General features: G+C 46.3%; 1 protein-coding gene across 1 annotated transcript in view; it reads right to left on the bottom strand.

The window, feature by feature from the left end:
* Positions 1 to 18,266, bottom strand: part of LOC148335906 (anoctamin-1-like) — a 56,866-nt gene that overhangs the window by 2,501 nt on the left and 36,099 nt on the right. The window contains exons 16-22 of the mRNA XM_088298444.1: positions 18,141 to 18,252; positions 17,917 to 17,974; positions 17,650 to 17,750; positions 15,231 to 15,373; positions 5,370 to 5,522; positions 3,514 to 3,566; positions 1,396 to 1,580 (exon numbers count right to left, since the gene is read on the bottom strand). Coding sequence (XP_088154570.1) covers positions 1,396 to 1,580; positions 3,514 to 3,566; positions 5,370 to 5,522; positions 15,231 to 15,373; positions 17,650 to 17,750; positions 17,917 to 17,974; positions 18,141 to 18,252 — 805 coding nt within the window. The remainder of the gene's footprint in view (positions 1 to 1,395; positions 1,581 to 3,513; positions 3,567 to 5,369; positions 5,523 to 15,230; positions 15,374 to 17,649; positions 17,751 to 17,916; positions 17,975 to 18,140; positions 18,253 to 18,266) is intronic.

The following is an 18,266-nucleotide window of genomic DNA, read 5'->3' as shown; positions in this document are numbered from 1 at the left end:
TCAGAGTAGCTACAGTATAATAGATTAATGATTGATTACATTATTATTAGAGGTGGGCATTTAGTCAGACTTACGGACGGTCCTTCAACCGTCAATGATAGAAGCCCGATTTTTTTTTGGGACAAATGACAACTGGCTAGAAACTTAAAGAAAGTACAGAGAAGTGGGATTTCGTTCGTCAGTGTATCGTCATTAACTGGGTCAAGTACAGACGGACCTCTCAGTTCGTCACTGTTGGACGTCCATTTAGCTGACGAATTTATGGAAAGACGCCCCCGCCTGTCCCGCATGTTTGTTATAACGGCCTACTTGCTTGAGTAGACTGCATTGTCTATATATGTACAGTAGGTGGTGATATGCACCAAAAATACATTTGAGCGTTATTGGACTCATGTGTTAAGTACGACTTAATGGGCTATGAGGTAAGAAAGTAGCTTTGAATACTTGAGACATTTTGTAAGGAGTTCTTGTGAGTCAAGGTTTAAATTTCTATTTTTATTTTTGGAAAGAGTAGGGTTAGGAGATTGTGAAATGGTATTTTACAGCCTCACACTTCATCAGGTGACAGTGATGCAGCAAAAGCTCTAAAAGACAGAAGAAAAAGACAACTACTAACACAACCACCACAACAACAACAACAACCAAGTTGAAGGAAACGTATTGATTGATAGTCATGGGCACTGGGTTTTCGGTTTCCACAAGGATTTAGGATGCACTTCAAACCATCCGGATTGTACCTTTGGCAACAATGCCACACAGGATTCTGGTTAAGGTGCAAGCAAAACTTGAGAGTAAAACGTTTTGGCAGCACGCAGCACCTGTGTGCACCACAATTCAATAGATTGCCAAATAAGTGTGAAATTTATTTGTGTGCATATAAAGCATATATATGCATAATGTATATACGCTGATATATTGTGCATTGCATTTATCATTTTAATCACATTTTTCATCTTGTTGAACTATGTATAACGTTTTTTGGGGGTGCGGGACAGACTAACGGACTGCTGGGAGATGTACTGGCGGACCGATGAAATTTACTGGTGGAAGCGATGATGGTTAAAATAACGTGACCGGATGATCAACTGATGATTCGAGTTGGGTTTGACTTGAAATAATTATGGACTGATGATGATGGACGGGTGCCCATGACGAATCATGGACCGTCAAAATGTTGTAAATTGCAAACCTCTGTTAATAGAAGTAATAATTAAGAAAAGTGATTGGCATTGTTGTTCATTTTAGGTTTTGGAATTACAATTTGTATATCCTGTTTTTTTTAGCCATAACTTGCTAGCTGGTTGGAGAATTTTAGATCTCGGCTGAAGTGGTAAATGTAATCTCTTTTTGCGCTTTTCTTGAAATAACCAACTAGAAGTGAGATTGAGTTCCCACCTGCATATCTCAACTGCATAGCCAAGTTGCAAGGCATCCATGGGCTCTTTCCCATCCTGGAAATTGCTGACATTAAAATAGGAGAGAGTATGGTTGACAAATCCATGCATGGTGCCATCAGGACTGTACATGTACTGGTAGACCATCCGAGGTATGAAGTCTGAGGTGAAGGAGATGACAAATGCCTGGGAATTGTAGGTGAGTAGGTGTTGTTAGAGGTGGTATTCAAAGAGTTAGGACAAATGGGAGTAATACTGAATATGACTGATAATGCATTTTGTATGTGTAAGACAGTGAGAATGTAACATAAACATACACACACGTGCATACACGCACAAACAAAATAGAAATTCTACCGTATGACAACAACAAATTAACACCCAAGCCATTCACTACCAGTTACATTGGCTGGCAGTACAAGTGAGTAGAATTTGGGCTTTCTCCCAACCTTGTCAATTACTCCAATTCACCTGAATGTAAATAGAATACCATGTGCAAATTGTGAATGTAAAGTGAATTTGCCTTTGAGGGATGATCAGAATAACAAGAATGACATTTTACTGAGTAAGACTTTTATGTGCTCCTCCCTGAGCCATAGGGTTAGGGTTGGTCCATGGCAAACAGGTTCTAGTTGTGGGACCAGACAAACCACGGCTCAAATGACCCCATGTCAACTAATATCATTGGGTGATGTGTTTCCTCGCCTGGATGTGGCCCTGAGGAGTCAGGTCTGGAAGTGTGGCTCGATCATGAGCACCTGGTTGATGGGCCCTCACCATTTAGGCACTAAGCCCCGATAGGTAATGTTGGTCCACCTACTCCTCATCTCCTGTGGGAGGTGCCATGGGGGGTGAGGTCCATAAAGAGCTGGGTAAGCGAGCTGGGTTGAAAGGTAGAATTTGGGTGGTGGCCGAAGGTGGTGACCTTTTTGGTCAATTCCCCAACTGTAGAAGCTGGCTCTTGGAACATGGGATATCACCTCTCGGTGTTCGAAGTCGAGAAGTTCCAATTTTATATAGTCAGGCTCGCCTCGACACACAGCTTAGGCTCTGATACTAGTCCTCCTAATAGGATTCGGGCTGGAGCTGGGAAAAAAGTCGACCAACTCGGTTGTGTCCACTACAAAAATGAGTTGAATAAACATGCCTTGAAATTACAATTAATAATTTTCAAAGCATATTTGCGATGCATGGAACCAATGTTCCGCTTTTCCGCCAGACACACATCCCAGTCTTACTGCAACAAAAAAATCCATTAATGTTTTTTTCCCCTTAATATTGACAAAATGTTCCTTTTATGTCATTACTGCGAAGCGGAAATAGGGTTGCTTGGATAGTAAAACAGGTGTGACTTTAAACTTGTGGCTTGGTCACCCTGCTGGTGTTGTGCCATTGTAGTATCCTACTACAATAGATAAAAGGTAGGATGTTCAGCCTTTTTTTTAACTCTTTACAATGTAACATATTCTATCATTGCTTGTTAGGCAGTAATCACTCTATGCTGTTTTTAAACTACACACTATATTGTATTAATTTTGCAAATGATGTGTTAAAGCATCTCGAGCAAATTTAGCTTAGCATTAGCATAGCTTGCTCCAAGGCGCGTCTACAAGGCTAAGCAATAACCGTGTTTGAATGTAATGATACAGAGGAGTGCAAGAGGGTGAGGCCAAGGAGCATCCACCCGGCGGCGGGTATCCACAGAGCCGCCCCCACTTAACCTCCACCAGCTGCCACTTGCCTTCCAGCTCCCCAAACCACCCAAGTTTGGGACATGTATGATTGAATACATTGAACGTGGATGTTCAAGGGGCAACCTGCTGAGATAGAGAGGTGGCATAAACTTCAACCCCACCCCCTCCTCACAACCCATGTTTTCGGGGCCCTCAAAATAACCTGTGCCACCTTTGCGTCTTGCTTTGCATGTCAATGGCTGCACTTTACTGAGAATGACAAGTAAAATTCAAAATTCTCTTGCGGGAACTAATTTAATGTAGGAACTACAGAAGAAAATATTATGGATGTGTAATCAATCTGAGTTCACACGTGAGGAATTATATTATGTAAAATGGTGTAACAATCAAGTTCAAATGAAGTAAAAGTTATTATTTTTACTTACATTGATAATGACAGCCACTTTGGCAACTCCTCGTAGGATGTTGTACCATATACCTGAAAAAAAATGAACAAAAATAATAATGATATATACATATATATAAATGTAATAATTACATTTCTGCATAGTCAACAAATAATGGCAATTTGTTCCTATGTTTTTAAGGAACACAAGATGTAATCGTCGGTGCAGGGTTGAAAGGGGATGAAGATCTTTACACTTGATCATTTGTTTCCCTTGGCAGGGATAATCAACCAAAAGTTCCCCATAGTTGCAGATCAGCTGTGCACAGTGATCACAATGAATTTGATACTATTCCTCTTAACTGCATGTGCATGTTTGTGTCAATGTACAATATATGCATGTATCACCGAAACTCATTGTCATGTCCAGTGTTGTTTGCCTGTTGCTAATGTGTTCTCTCCACCCACAGTCCATCCTGGCGGAGTGATGGGCGGAGTCACAAAACGGAAGCACTTACAATCAGTCCGATTCAGCTGGCGCTAATCAGTCGTGTTGAGCATTTAGGTTCAGCCCTGAACCAGAGAACATGCCGGAGCATTGCCTGTCCTGCGGCTTGCCAAATCCTGCATTTGCTAGTGTCGTGTCAATTTGTCTCCGCTCCAGTAGAATTTAAGGTTGGTTAAATTCAGTTCTGCTGTTATTTTGTGTTTCTGTTTTAAAAGTAGTCTGCGTACCAAGAGTACTTAATACATTTATTTCTTTTACAAACTCTTTGGCACGTTCTGTTTAGTTTTTTTAAATAGCCTTTTGTATCCCTTGGTTCTCGCCGACTTTCTTCCGTGGCCCTGTCCACTGTTCTTAGTTAGTACATATTTGTTTTTGCTCTTGCGACGACGTTTTTGTCACTGCGGACCTCAAATCAACTTGTTTGAATAAAGCCCGTGTCACTGCTCTCAAACACTTCCATCCATTCTCTGGCTGAAAGACCATTCAAAACAACTGTGCCCAAACACATTGTGCATGTGCACAACTATGAATGTATATAATTGTGTACAACGCCCACCAAACGGTACACATTCCCAAGTTCATATTTTAGTTATTAAAATCTTGTTATATTTAGCATTAACTGGTATTACCTGGCCGAGTCAGACTATTTACAAAACTCATTTTGCATATAATTAAGCAGTAAATTATACTTGAGCCATCGTTTAAACTGACGGAAAGAAGTGCTATTTTTCATGTCTTGTATTCAGCCTAGCCACTAAGTGATCGACATTTTTTTAGGGTAGTACAGACATGTCGCTTCTCAAAATGTTTACTCTCTCCTATATTGTATTTAACTTCTTTGTCCTTTAACATTTGTTGATTTTTTTTTTAATTTGTTATCTATCAGCATATTGTTATATGCTTTGTACATTATTTGAAGGGCATAAAAGTTGATTAAATCGTTCAATTTTAGGGGTTTTGACTTCAGAAATAGTGAATTTGTGTGATCTCTAATTCCGGCATTATGCAGTTTGCTTTGGCACGTTGGTCATAATGGGCTCTCTGCGCACAACACCATGATGTCATAATACTTGCCAGTTCTGAACATGTATTCATAATCTACAGTACACAGCCAAGTTTGAGTAAGAGTCATAAATTTTTTTTTTTTTCATCCACTTTCTGTAGAGTGATGAGGATGATGCTGCCGGCCAAGAGAGCATGTGGAAGACCCAAGAGAATGTTGAGGGATATTATCAGGGAAGACATGAAGCTACTTGGTGTTAAACTAGCGGGTGCAGAAGATAAAAAAGGATGTGACCCATAACCACATAGTGAGTGAGAGAGAAAGCAAGAGAGGGGGATGGATAGATAGATAGATAGATTTTGAGGGTAGAGTGTTGACCACCAACCGATGTCTTTGGCTCTTGCTGCCACAGGTCTTCGCAACTCAGTCACAAACTTTTTTGCATCAAGTCGTATTTCAATGATGTTGTTGAGCAGAGCAAACAATGGAGCCAAGGGGAAGGATGCAACAAATAATGTGACAAAACCAAACTGGATAACTGGATAAAAACAAGACAAAAGAAAACATATTAACCAATGAATGGTCAATGTATTATTTGTCATGACTAGATTTATGAGGCATTAACTAGAAGACAACACCCTGTTAAGAAAAATCAACTTGTATTTCAAACATTGTCCTTTTGAGTACAACTCAGAGCTTGTCACCATAGGTATGAGTGGGCACATCCTGGAGATCATGGGGTAATTCAAGAGCTGCTTTTCTTTTCGCTCAAATCTTATCAAATATTGCACAGATGATGATCTCAATAATGCATAATTAATTAATTAATTTAAAATACATTATATCTCATCAGTAATGACATAACAAAAGTTAAGGAAGAGCCAGTGAGTGAGCAGTTAATGCTAAGCCCCACCTTCCCTAAAATGTGACCATGTTTGTAAGATACTTCAAAGCTATGGATGCTTTGGCATTGCTTGTGGCGTAGGTCCAAATTGGTCCACAGTTTTACCCCACGTACAGACACACAAAAACGCTTCCTGGTAGTACAAATCTTTGATAGGGCAAAATTTCCACAGCCTCGAATAATGTCTAAGGAACAGTATAATGTTCTGAGAGCATCACGATCTAGGAATTGCTTTGCTTTAAGACTTTTGCAAATCATGTGTGTCTGATGTGGGCCTTCTGTGACAATTTTGTGGTGGGTCGGGTTTAGGGGGGCTCGGGTGAGATGTTTGTTTACAGTTCTCTGCCAGTTCCAGCCAGGCACGCCTCCGGCTTGAGAGGGCGTCGGCTCCTGCGCACCTGCTGCTCATCAGCAGTAATCAACACCAGGATAAGACCCAGCCGCGCCAGGAGCCAGACGCCGGATTATCCCGTTTCCTACGTGGTATTGGCTCATGTCCCTGCACGCTGCAAGTTCGCCCGATCGTCTCGTCGCTCGTTCCCGTCTGACTTCTGTGTCGTCTTGTTCTCCCTCCAGCCGTCCAGTGCCCGTCCGAACCCGAGCTGCCCGTGCCCATCTCCGCGTTCCTGATCAGCGTTCGCCTCGCCTACTCTCCCCCCACCACGCCACTCGCCTGCCTCTTCCGCGCCGCTCCCGCTGCTTCTCCGCCAGCCCGCCTCCCGCTTCCAGCGCTCGCCGTCTCCCCGCCTGCCAGCCAATCGCCGTTCCCGCGGTCGCTCCCGACCCGCCGCGTCGCTCCACTCCCAGCTCTCCGGTGCCGGCTCCCGATCGTGCTGCTCCCTCACATCCTCATTCAATAAATCCTATTCACATCACCCCGATCGCTCTTGGGTCCTTTTTCCCCAGCTCACGGTTCCCCGAACCGCAACAGAATAATCCGGCCACTCCAATGGACCCAGCGACCCCGGATCCCCTCAAGGAGGTGCTCGCCCGCCAAGAGGAACAGCTTGGGCGCCATGAGAGGATGTTCCAGGAGTTTACGGACTCTTTACAGGCACTCCACCGCCAATTTACGCACCTCTTCACCCAGGTGGGTTCACTCGCTCCCTCCTCCTGCCCCCCCGGGGCTTCGTCCCTGGCTCCCCCCGCTTCCGTGACGTCACTCCCGGTCAGCAGGGAACCTCATGTTCCCCCGCCAGAACCCTACTCCGGGGATTTAGGCTCTTGCAGCCAATTCCTGCTTAGCACCTCGCTTGTCTTCGACCTGCAGCCCCTTAGTTATTCCTCCGACCGGGCTAAGATCGCCTACATGGTCAACCTGCTCCGCGGTCGCGCCGCCAAATGGGCTACGGCATTGTGGGAGGCTTCATCGCCGGCAATGTCATCTTACCCCGAATTCTGCCAAGAGCTGCGGCGCGTGTTTGACCACCCCGTAAAAGGACGCGAAGCGTCCCGGAGGTTGCTTCTTCTCCGACAAGGCTCCCGTTCGGCAGCCGAGTTCTCCGTCGATTTTCGCATTCTGGCTCACGAAAGTGGGTGGAACGAGCCCGCTCTCCGTGAGGTCTTCCTTAACGGGCTGACCGACTCCCTCAGGGACGAACTGGCTGTCCGCGACGAGACCTCCTCCATGGAGGAACTAATCGTCCTAGCCATTCACGTCGACAACCGTTTACGGGACCGGCAGGCCGACCGGTCGCGGCGCCCGACCAGGCCAGTCGCACGTCCTGCCGCGCCCTGCGCCGAGGCCAGCCCTCCCGGTCCGGTCCAGCCCCCCGCGGGCCCGGTGGAACCCATGCAGTTGGGGAGGACCCTTCTGGACCCACAGGAGCGTCAGCGCCGCCTGGCCCAGCAGCTGTGCCTTTACTGTGGCAACTCCGGACACTTCCTCGCCACTTGCCCCGCCAAGCCAAAAGATCAGGCTCGTCGTTGACCGAGAGCCCAACGGCGAGCCTTCTCGCATCAGCTACGGGCTCTTCCCCCCGGATGTCGGTTCCTGCACGAATCCTTTGGCGACACCAATCCTTCCCTGTCCCGGTTCTGGTCGACTCGGGAGCCGATGGGAGTTTCCTGGATCTTGCCTTGGCGCGGCAATTAGGAGTCTCCATCGAACCTCTCGCTTCCTCCCGGCGGGTGGTGGCGCTGGATGGGCACCTGATCGCCCAGGTCTCCCAGCAGACCACCCCCCTGACCCTCATCGTGTCCGGCAACCACCGAGAGTCCATCCAGCTCTTCATCATTAACTCACCCCAGGTTCCCTTGGTGCTGGGGTTCCCGTGGCTCCAAACACACAACCCGGCCATAGACTGGAGGAGGTGTTCCATCACCGGATGGAGCGAATTCTGCCACTCTCATTGCTTGCGTTCCGCGGACCCGGCTCCTTCATCTCCGTCTCCCGCTCCTACCCCTCCCGACGTCTCTTCCGTGCCCTCCGACTACCACGACCTCGCCCAGGTTTTCAGCAAGGACCTCGCCCGTACCCTTCCTCCCCATCGGCCCTACGACTGCGCCATCGACCTTCTCCCTGGGGCCCCTCTTCCCAACAGCCGCCTGTACAATATCTCCAGACCGGAGAAGGAGGCTATGGAGACCTATATCCGTGACTCGCTGGCCGCCGGGCTTATTCGGCCCTCCTCATCCCCCCTGGGAGCTGGGTTCTTCTTCGTAAAGAAGAAGGACTCCTCGCTTCGCCCCTGCATAGACTTCAAGCCCCTCAACCAAATAACCATAAAAAATAAGACCTCGCTTCCCCTCATCGACCCCTCCTTCGAGCCCCTATGCGAGGCCCAGATCTTTTCCAAGCTGGACCTCCGCAACGCCTACCACCTGGTACGTATCCGAGAGGGCGATGAGAGGAAGACGGCGTTCAACACTCCCCTGGGGCACTTTGAGTACCTTGTTATGCCTTTCGGGCTCACCAACGCACCAGCAGTTTTCCAAGCCCTGATGACAGATGTGTTTCGCGACATGCTGAATCGTTTTGTGTTCATTTACCTGGATGACATCCTCATTTTTTCCCGCTCTCTCCCAGATCACCACCGACACGTCCGTCTAGTTCTCCAGCGCCTCCTAGAGAACCGCCTGTTTGTAAAACCCGAGAAGTGTGAGTTCCATGTTCCTTCGGTGCACTTCCTGGGGTACATCATCGCCCAGGGACAACTCCAGCCTGACCCCGCCAAGATCCAAGCGGTGGTAGATTGGCCCACGCCCGCCACCCGCAAGGAGCTGCAGCGTTTTCTGGGGTTTGCCAATTTTTACCGCCGCTTTATCCGTAATTACAGCAGAGTGGCCAGTCCTCTAACCGCGCTCACCTCCACGTCCACCCCGTTCCAATGGACTCCGGCGGCGTCTCACGCTTTCGCCCTTCTCAAGGAGGCCTTCACCAGTGCTCCGGTGCTCAAACACCCCGATCCCTCCCAGCAGTTCATCATCGAGGTGGACGCTTCCGACACCGGAGCAGGAGCCGTCCTCTCCCAACGGGATCCCGTTTCCCAGAAGGTTCACCCCTGTGCCTTCTTTTCCAGGCGCCTGTCTCCGGCCGAGAGAAACTACGACGTCGGGAATCGCGAACTGCTGGCGGTGGTGTGGGCTCTCCAAGAGTGGCGACACTGGTTAGAGGGCACCACGATCCCCTTCCTTGTGTGGACAGATCACAAGAACCAGGCCTACCTGCAGTCCGCCAAAAGGTTGAACCCTCGCCAGGCTCGTTGGTCCCTTTTTCTAAGCCGTTTCAATTTCACCCTCTCGTTCCGACCCGGTTCCAACAACGGCAAGGCCGATGCTCTCTCCCGCCTGTTCGCGCCTCCCGCCAGCCCTGAGACGCCCGAACCCATCCTGCCCGCCTCCTGCCTCCTGGGTGCGGCCGCCTGGGAGATAGAGCAGACCGTGAGGGACGCCCAGCAGCAGCAACCCGACCCTCGGCCTGACCCCTCCGACCGCCTGTACGTACCCGACGCCGTGCGGTCTCAGGTTCTCCAATGGGGGCACTCGTCCTCACTCACCTGCCATCCGGGCGTTACCCGCACCCTCCGGTTCCTACAACAGCATTTCTGGTGGCCCAGCATGGCCAAAGACACCCGCGAATTCGTGTTGGCTTGCTCGGTCTGTGCCCGAGGTAAGGCCTCTCACTCGGCTCCGGCCGGCCTCCTCCGTCCCCTGCCCATCCCAAGCCGTCCATGGTCCCACATCGCTGTGGACTTTGTCACCGGGCTTCCCCCCTCCAACGGGCACACCGTCATCCTAACCATCATCGACCGTTTCTCCAAGTGCGTACACTACCTTCCCCTTCCCAAATTGCCCTCAGCCTTGGAGACGGCCAAACTTCTTACCCAGCACGTTTTTCGACTCCATGGTATCCCGGTAGACATCGTCTCCGACCGTGGTCCCCAGTTCTCGTCACAAGTCTGGCGAGAGTTCTGCAAGGCGGTGGGTGCCACGGCTAGCCTCTCCTCCGGCTACCACCCACAGACAAACGGGCAGACCGAGCGAGCCAACCAAGACCTGGAGGCGGCGTTGCGGTGCGTGGTGGCCCGTAACCCCGGGTCATGGAGCGAGGCCTTGCCCTGGATTGAGTACGCCCACAACTCCCTCTCCTGCGCCGCTACAGGTATGTCCCCATTCATGGCCTGTCTTGGTTACCAACCCCCTCTGTTCAGAGAACAGGAGCACGCCGTGGCTGTCCCCTCCGTCGAGGAACATCTCCGTCGGGTCAGAGGAGTCTGGGCCGAGGTAAAAGCTTCGCTCACTCGTGCGGCGCAGAGGAACAAGCGCCTGGCCGACCGCCATCGGTCCCCGGCCCCAGACTACAGCCCCGGCCAGATGGTTTGGCTCTCGTCCCGCGACCTTCCGCTGCAGACCGAATCACGTAAGCTGTCGCCTCGGTTCATCGGTCCCTTCCCCATCGATAAGATTATCAACCCGTGCTCCGTCAGGCTCAAGCTTCCCGACTCCCTGAAAATCCATCCCACTTTTCACGTCTCCCTGCTCAAACCTGTCTCTTCCAGCCCTCTAAGCCCTCCGACCATCTCCCCTCCACCCCCCCTGATTATCGACGATCACCCGGCATTTACGGTCTCCAAGGTGCTGGATGTGAGGCGCCGAGGGAGGGGGTTCCAGTATTTGGTGGACTGGGAGGGTTATGGCCCAGAAGAGCGCTCCTGGATCCCTCGCAAGCTCTTCCTGAGTGATTCCCCGATCCGGGACTTCTATGCCTTACACCCGGATAGACCGGGTAGGACGCCAGGAGGCGTCCGTTGAGGGGGGGGTACTGTGGTGGGTCGGGTTTAGGGGGGCTCGGGTGAGATGTTTGTTTACAGTTCTCTGCCAGTTCCAGCCAGGCACGCCTCCGGCTTGAGAGGGCGTCGGCTCCTGCGCACCTGCTGCTCATCAGCAGTAATCAACACCAGGATAAGACCCAGCCGCGCCAGGAGCCAGACGCCGGATTATCCCGTTTCCTACGTGGTATTGGCTCATGTCCCTGCACGCTGCAAGTTCGCCCGATCGTCTCGTCGCTCGTTCCCGTCTGACTTCTGTGTCGTCTTGTTCTCCCTCCAGCCGTCCAGTGCCCGTCCGAACCCGAGCTGCCCGTGCCCATCTCCGCGTTCCTGATCAGCGTTCGCCTCGCCTACTCTCCCCCCACCACGCCACTCGCCTGCCTCTTCCGCGCCGCTCCCGCTGCTTCTCCGCCAGCCCGCCTCCCGCTTCCAGCGCTCGCCGTCTCCCCGCCTGCCAGCCAATCGCCGTTCCCGCGGTCGCTCCCGACCCGCCGCGTCGCTCCACTCCCAGCTCTCCGGTGCCGGCTCCCGATCGTGCTGCTCCCTCACATCCTCATTCAATAAATCCTATTCACATCACCCCGATCGCTCTTGGGTCCTTTTTCCCCAGCTCACGGTTCCCCGAACCGCAACAAATTTGTTATCAATTATTACTCCCAAATATGCCTATTCCTTAACAATTCCCAATTGAGTATTATTAATTCTGGGTTATTTTTATCTTTACCAAATATCAATGATTTTGTTTTATTTACATTTAGAATAAATTTATCATCCAACCACTTTTCATTTTTATTTTTTGAGTTCTGCATTTAGTGTACTCACAACTTTGTTATAATTGTTACTACTAAAGAATATATTTGTGTCATCTGCAAATAGTATTAGTTGTAAAAAAATTCTAAACATTAAATAGGTAATTGATGTAGAAGTTTGATAGCTGGGGAGCCAACAATGACCCCTGGGGGAAACCATAATCATAAATGATCACCTATTTTTACATATTGTGTTCGGTCTGTTAAGTAACTTTTTAACCAGTTTTCAGCTTTACCTCTGATCCTATATTTCTCAAGTTTATTGATTAAAATTTAATGATTTAAAGCAGGGGTCCTCAATCCTGTTCCTTGAGTCCTCTCTGTTTTACATTGCTCCGTGCTGCAACACAGCTCATTCAAATGATCAGCTATTTTGACATTTGTATCAGATGTGTTGCAGCAGGGAGAAATGGAAAACTGGCGGGATGTCGGCTCTCAAGGAGCAAGATTTAAGACCCCTGATTTTGAGTATCTAATGCTTTTTTGAGCTAAATAAATATTCCAATTGGATGTTCCTTTTTGTCCAGGTGAGGTCCTTTTCGCTCCTAAGCCATACTGAGCTTCATTTAATAAACAATGTTTTACGAGGAATTTCTCTAAATGAATTTTTGACAACTGTGGAAGCAATGAAAGTGCTTATTATTATATGTGATTATATTATGTACTATCTATATGACATACTATATATTTTTGGATTACGGAATAATTTTAGATATTTTCATTTTCTTAGGAACATGGCCTGTTTTGAATGACAGAGTGCAGATGGAAGTGATAGGTTTTGAAATAATATTTAAAACTGTTTTTATTAATGACATATTTATGTCATAACAGTCTGTAGATTGTTTGCTTTGATTTTTATGAACCATGTCAACTTTTTCTTATTCGCAAGTTCTTGTCAAGAAATATGGTCTGGAGATTGCTTGTACAATGTTCCCATGTTGACTAGAGCTATGATCTGAAATGTTGAGAAGGGTCCGGCTGCAGCCGGGGCATTCCTGTTAAGACACAAGAACGCCCACTGGGCCTGGGTCCTGTCGACCAATGAGAAGAATCCAGTCAGAACCAGGGTGTTTCCAACACGCCAGTGTCGCGCAGTGGGTTTTGGTGATATGATCAACCTATTTTATGGTGTTAGAATTATGCCACAATTACGTAAGCAAAATGTGTTTCGCGTGTAAAAGACCCTCCAAGTGTACGCACAAAATAGGTTTTACGCTTACAGCTTCTCTCTCCTCTACGCATACAAAACGCTGATTCGCACTTGTGATACAGGTGTAACAATTGCGCCACAATTCTTAACCAATCAGGAGTCGGACACTAAGGCTGATTCTGATTGGCTGTTTACGGTCAGATCGGCACTCAGAGGTGGGAAAAAACTACAATACAACTTTATTTATATAGCCCATTTCACAGCAGCTCTAGCTGTAACAAAGCCTTTTCTATATGGTGTAATATGAATTGGAATAGAATGGCGCGGCGCTATTTCAAAACAACTACCTTGGCGACATCTAATGATGAAGACGCAAATGCACAACTCCGAGAGGTGATCTTTGATTATAAAAAATAAATAAATAAAACGAACAGAAAAACGATTATAGAAGCACATAAAACTAAAGGGACAATAATTTTAAGCCAATCAAAGATATTTGAAAAAAAGTATTTTTGAATTATTACTAAAACAATAAGAACAGCGTGTCTGAATGCAGAAAAGCCTTCTATTGACTGTTTGTGTTTGAGGTATTTGACTTGTTGCATAAATTTAACGCCATAGAGAACACCGGACATGGCCCTTGGTGTGAGGGGGCGTTCCCGTTCTCAGAACGGGGTGTTCCTGTTGAAAAAACGGTAACGCCCATTTGTGGCCGCAGCTGGACCATATTGGAAATGTTTGTTAAATCGTTACTAAAACATCACTTTCTGTAGCCCTTGCGATGGTTAGAGTAACCACACCCAAGATGCCAGTATGTCCAGAAACACTCCAAATGAGTGATTAAAACACATTTCTAATTGAACTGTGGTTCATAGCTTGCAGGAGGTGACATGTATGTATTACAAAACATATTACCAATTCGAATATGACTTTAATCAGACTCAGAAAATCTTCGGAATGTGACCTGAACTCAAAAACTTAGTCCCCTTGTCAGCATAAAAAATTGACCAGGAGGCGGCAATGGTGTGAGATCAGCCAGGATCACGCTGCAGAAGATGGTTGTAGTGAGGGGAATGTTGGAGAAGAGTTATGGGAGAGCGTGTGGGTTTTAGTTCGGGCCACAAAGACGCCCCCGTGCGTGTGACGTGGTTGCGAGGGGGACAAAAGTTGATCTTAAACTACTCTGCAAATTGGGCTGCAGCAACAACCAAACTGTCACTGTCATTGCACCCCGGAAGCGGAGCGCAACCAGCAAACCTATCGGCTATCCGGAGGGCAGAACAATGGGAGCGCTCCGGGGGCCAGCATCACCACGCGTCCGCTCAGAATGACAGCTGTTAAAATAAAGTCCGCTACAATATGACAACTTGAGACATTTTAAGACAACTTATATTTCCAAGACATCTTATGGCTCACCTCTATAGACACGTCTTACAGACTTATCAAGAAATCTCAACAAGTGTGTCTTAAGAGAAAACTTGAGATTTCTTGAGACACTTTGATGGCTGGGTATGAGCTGCATACCCGCCCTTCTCTGCCTGTTAGTTCAACCAGCAAGCTCAAAAGTCTCCTTCGAAGTCCAAGGAGAAGTGTGTTGACTACTTTAATGTTTTGTAAATTAGTGCCATCTAGTGGTGAATATGATTTACCTGTACACTACAAAAGAATTTAAGTCAGTTTGCGGTTCTCATCACATTCAATACAGTTGTCAAACATCTTCACATTACACGACATAACTATCCTTTGGATACATTGTTAGCCAATGATTAGTCTTGGATATTTGAAGTATTTTGAAAGAATTTCATAGTTTAGTTTGTAGTTAAAAATACTTTTGAATGCATGATTAAACAGACAGGTAGTACACGTTGTCCTGTCAAGTAAAAAAAAAAAAGAAGTTATTTGAACAACTTTGTTGAAATGTACCTCGTTTGTAAAATCGTGTTTTCTGACACGAGCAGGAAGGAAAAGTGATTCATTTAATCCTGTGAACCATCAGTCTCTAGTGCTTTATCCTTCTCAAATGTTGACGCTGACCATTAGGTCCCATCCCCACTAACGAGATGTGTTTGTGTACATGTGTAATTAAAATTATATGTTCAGATGTGTTACTCACTCATTTCCATATATTCAGGTGTTAACCCTGAAAATGGCTCCAGGAAGCGGTCAGTTTCGTATCTCTGCAGCTTCTTCTGCTTCTCTTCCTCTTGAAAAGTGCCTTGCTTTGACTGGATGTAGCGAATAAGCTTCTTTAGCTTGCTGAAGAATGCACAAATGGAGATCACTTGATATTTCAATACTCACAATTGGAAAGAAGTATATTGGCTCTGTTGATTGCACTCATTAATGAATGCAGTGGTCTTCACCCTTTTTCTGCCACGCACCTGTTCATACAACTTCATAAATTGTGTGTACCAGCAACAAAGTTGGTTGGGGGTTTAGGGGAGGTGGGCTTTATTGGCCACATGGGTGAAGAACGGGCTTCGTTCATTCTTTCGTTTGCTCATTTTGCTTACTTGTGTGTTTAATATTAGCGTTTTACGACCGACTTAATTTGCATCTTGACATGCGTTTACTGCATTTTTATTTTTTTTCCATCTGTGCAGCCCGCCGTGCGCTGTCAAAAGTGGCTCGTAAACCGGTACCGAGTGGTTTGGGACGACTACACTAAGGTCCGTACACACCAATTGTTCGGTCTTGAATTTATGCGTATTCTGTGAACAAATTAAGAACATCCTGAGACCGTGCGTGCGCACAAAAAAAACCAAAAAAAAAAACATCGCATAACACATCTTCCCCCCCATATAAAAAACGTATTGAAACTGCATTCATAGATAAACACCAACAATAATTTTAACAGTAATGACTTAATCGAGACTTTGCTGTCATGAGTTGATATTCATGTTTATCCTCGTTCCTTTCAAGTGCTTGATTGTGCTTATGTTGTGAGTCCACGGACTTATAGTATAAAAAGGTCGGACCCTGCAAGAATGAAAGTGTTTTTTTTTACCCATGGACGCGTTGTGTTGCCTTCTTTTAAAAAGAAAGACCACTGTTCTCTTTTGCATTACCACGGAGCCGCCTATACTAAAGGGACACTTGCATGAGCTTAACATTGGCACTTATACAACAGGTTTGCATGTAGAAATAACATCAGTAGTAGGTTCCACCCCCCTAAAAGTCTCCCTGGTTGCTCCCTGAGGTGGACAATAATGGGTGTGTTTTGTTGCTCAACTCGTATTTTTCTGGGGTTGCACCAAACCATAATTTTGCTCGTCAACAAATCACCAACCGTTGTCGACTAATCGGCTCATATGTGAATTACCCCATAATCGCACCAGCCAGCTGCCGCTCTTATATGACCATCTGTCGCTAACAGTTAGAATTATTTAAGGTATGTACACATGAATAATAAAAACAATTAAGATGATAATATTCAATTTGTATTAAACATTGTTCAAGCATTCCCAACATGTTTATAAATGAGAGCGACTGAAATTGAAGGCCGTATTGTGGCCTTAACATTTTTAGCTGTAAATTTTGAGTACATTTTAAAATGTAACCCAAAACTATACATTATGCTGAGTTGCACTAATACCATTAAAGTATCTGTAAAAAAAAAAAAAAAAAAAAAAAAAAAGAAAAAAAAAGCACACCAAAAATATTTAAACATAACATGGGCGGCACGGTGGCCGACTGGTTAGCACGATGGCCTCACAGTGAGAGACAGCATCGGGCGTGGGTTCGATCCCGACTCCGGCCATCCTGTGTGGAGTTTGCATGTTCTCCCCGTGCTTGCGTCGGTTTCCTCCGGGTACTCCCGTTTCCTCCCACATTCCAAAAACATGCATGGCAGGCTGATTGAAAACTCTAAATTGCCCCTAAGTATGAGTGTGAGCGCGGATGGTTGTTCGTCTCTGTGTGCCCTGCAATTGGCTGGCAACCAGTTCAGGGTGTCCCCCCGCCTACTGCCCGAAGATAGCTGGGATAGGCTCCAGCTCGAACCTAGTGAGGAGAAGCGGTACAGATGATGGATGGATGGATGGATAAACGTAACATAAACATACTAAAACATATTTCACTCTTCTTGGGCACCAATCCTTTTTTTATGTGGAAGAGAGTGAAATCATGTGTAAAATTAGGGAAAAGCACTGTGCTAAAGTAAACTAAAATAATGACTTGGTTTTTAATTTTGTGGCAAATAACTCATGTTGTTTTAACTAAGAGTGATGAGATTTCCGAGATCATAAGCGCAACACTCGGTGCGTGGTCACGACTCGCCAGAGATCAGGAAGTAACATATGTGCTCTTGCTGTTCGATGTCTACCATGGCTATACATAAACTGTGCTTTGTTTTTTTTATGGACGTGAGATTCCTGCCAGAACAGACATTCGGGGAAATGTGTAAATGCAAATATACATGGGTAATGTATAATGTAGTTATAAAACAGAAAAACACGAACAATACTTAAGTGTGTGTTTTTTTTACAAATCTCACATCTTAGTACTATAATCAACATCTGATGAAAACTTACGGTATTCCAATCTCAAAAAGGTTGTTCTGAATCAGCTGCTTCCCCAACATGGTGATACTCAGCTGAATACACAATTCCATCAGGCAGCCTCCATGTGTACACTATGAATCCAGAATCAGGTTGTGAAACAGCAGACCCATTCTATTTTTCACTATCAAATACCATTAGTAAGAATCTATTATGGATAAAAGAGTGCAACAGTATTTTCAGTCATATAGCATAGTTATAAAACTTTTTTTTTTTTTTTTACTAAATTGTAAGCCTTACCTCTTCCATTCTGTAGGATTCAAACACGTACAAATAGTTGCCTGGGCGACCTACCAGCCTGATGAAGAAAAGACAATGAAATAATTTGAGTATTATGTTTAATGATGAAACTTTCATTCATCATCTTTTTAACACTCAGTCTTTAGAGCTACCAAGTTAAATAAAAAAATAAATAAATAAAACCATGAAATGAAATAAACCAAATTTTCAGAGAGACCACTAACCTTCCCCTGAAGAAAGCAATGTAGATGATTGGGGTGAAAGCATTGACAAACTTCAGAATGAAGGTCTTAAAGATGAGTCTCTCCTCAAAATTCTTGTCAGTTTTTGGAACCTCTAAAATAGAAAAC

The sequence above is a fragment of the Idiotropiscis lumnitzeri genome, chromosome 6, assembly GCF_059441095.1.
Source record: "Idiotropiscis lumnitzeri isolate Australia: NSW breed Sydney's pygmy pipehorse chromosome 6, RoL_Ilum_1.0, whole genome shotgun sequence".
NCBI lineage: Eukaryota > Metazoa > Chordata > Actinopteri > Syngnathiformes > Syngnathidae > Idiotropiscis > Idiotropiscis lumnitzeri.
Note: the sequence above shows the minus strand (reverse complement) of the source record. Positions and strands in the feature narration are given on the sequence as shown.